The 1,260-nt window shown below is 57.5% G+C and overlaps 1 protein-coding gene across 2 annotated transcripts in view; it reads left to right on the top strand.

Annotated features, from left to right (window-relative positions):
- Positions 1-6: 6 nt before the first annotated feature.
- Positions 7-1,260, top strand: part of FIG4 (FIG4 phosphoinositide 5-phosphatase) — a 134,939-nt gene continuing 133,685 nt past the window's right edge. For both annotated transcript variants that reach the window (XM_006019496.3, XM_025198844.1), the window contains exon 1: positions 7-75. In XM_006019496.3, coding sequence (XP_006019558.1) covers positions 10-75 — 66 coding nt within the window. In that variant the 5' untranslated portion in view covers positions 7-9. The remainder of the gene's footprint in view (positions 76-1,260) is intronic.

Below are 1,260 nucleotides of genomic sequence, written 5' to 3'. Positions count from 1 at the left end.
GGCCCCGCCATGCCCGCCGCCGCCGCCCCCATCATCCGCTCCGTGCAGAAGCTGGTGCTGTACGAAACCAGGGCGGTGAGTACCCGCCGGGGGGCGGGGCAGCCACCTCCTGCTCGGGCCAGGAGGGTTCCGGGGGCTGCGGGGCCAATTCTCTCACCCTGCTTTTTTCCCATTTTCAAGCAGAGTATCCCTGGGCAGTTTTTGCTGTCTCCTTGGGCTCATCTGAGGGCCTATGGGTGTTGTCTGGTGTGCTCTGCTCGGTGCCTCCCTCTTGGCACTCTTGTTTTGAATCTTTGGCCTCCACACCTGCCCCCTTTTCATTATTATCTGTCCAGAGAAATCTGTAACTCATCACTAGTACCCCCAGTACCAAAGGGGGCTTAGTTTCTGTGGTGGGCCTGGCCCGCGGTTTCCCCTGGTGTGTTAAAAGAGGGGTGTGCTGATACGCATGGTACTTGCCTAGCCTTGGATTCGGGTTCAGGGGAGAAGCTGGTGGCTGGCTGGGTCCTCAGGGGGTGCTCGCTGGTTTGGATCCTCTTTTTCACTAAGCTCCAGGGAAGTCCGATGATGTGTTTAAGATTATGTTCTTATCGTGGGGTTTGGTTTTTCATAGGAGTTATGCTCTGGTGCTACGCCCACCCTCTTCCCAGTGGCCACGCGTAGGGGATGCACAGGGGTGCACGTGCTCCCCCTGAGAGTGCTGCTGCACCCCCTGTCTGGCCACATTCCCTGTGTAGGTGATGGGGGGTGGGGGCAGGTGGGAGCGCTGGTGCCCCTCCCTGCAAGTGCTGGCCAGGCAGTGTGAGTGCCGGATGTAGGCAGCGGCTACTTCTGGAAGCACTGTGGCCGCTTGCTGGCCAGTAAGTTTTGTTGTGGGGGGCCTCCCCTGCCCCCCACCCCGGTCAGAGAGATTGGCCGGGGAAGGAATCCCCCTTCCCCAGTCACTGATTGGTCACTGGGGTGTCATGTGCCCCCCTGGCTAAGGTGGCACCAGTCGCTCATGCCTCTTCCCTCTCTGTGTGTTCTGTTAGTGCCCCATATCACTGTCTACAGTGCTTACTCAACTCGTGTCACTGCTGTGTAGGTCAGGCTCAGGTCATGTCATGACATTGCCTGTGGTGTTCATGCTGCGCACAGCCTATGATGGACGTATTTTCTACAGCAGGGGCAGGCTGTTTGCTTTGGTTTTTCCCCCTTCTTTTATTGTTTCTTTTCCACATGCTTTTGGTAGCACTTGAATCATGGAACATCAGGGAAAGA

This window comes from Alligator sinensis, unplaced genomic scaffold, assembly GCF_000455745.1.
Source record: "Alligator sinensis unplaced genomic scaffold, ASM45574v1 scaffold737_1, whole genome shotgun sequence".
NCBI lineage: Eukaryota > Metazoa > Chordata > Crocodylia > Alligatoridae > Alligator > Alligator sinensis.
The sequence above is the reverse complement of the archived record's forward strand: the minus strand, read 5'-3'. Positions and strand labels throughout refer to the sequence as shown.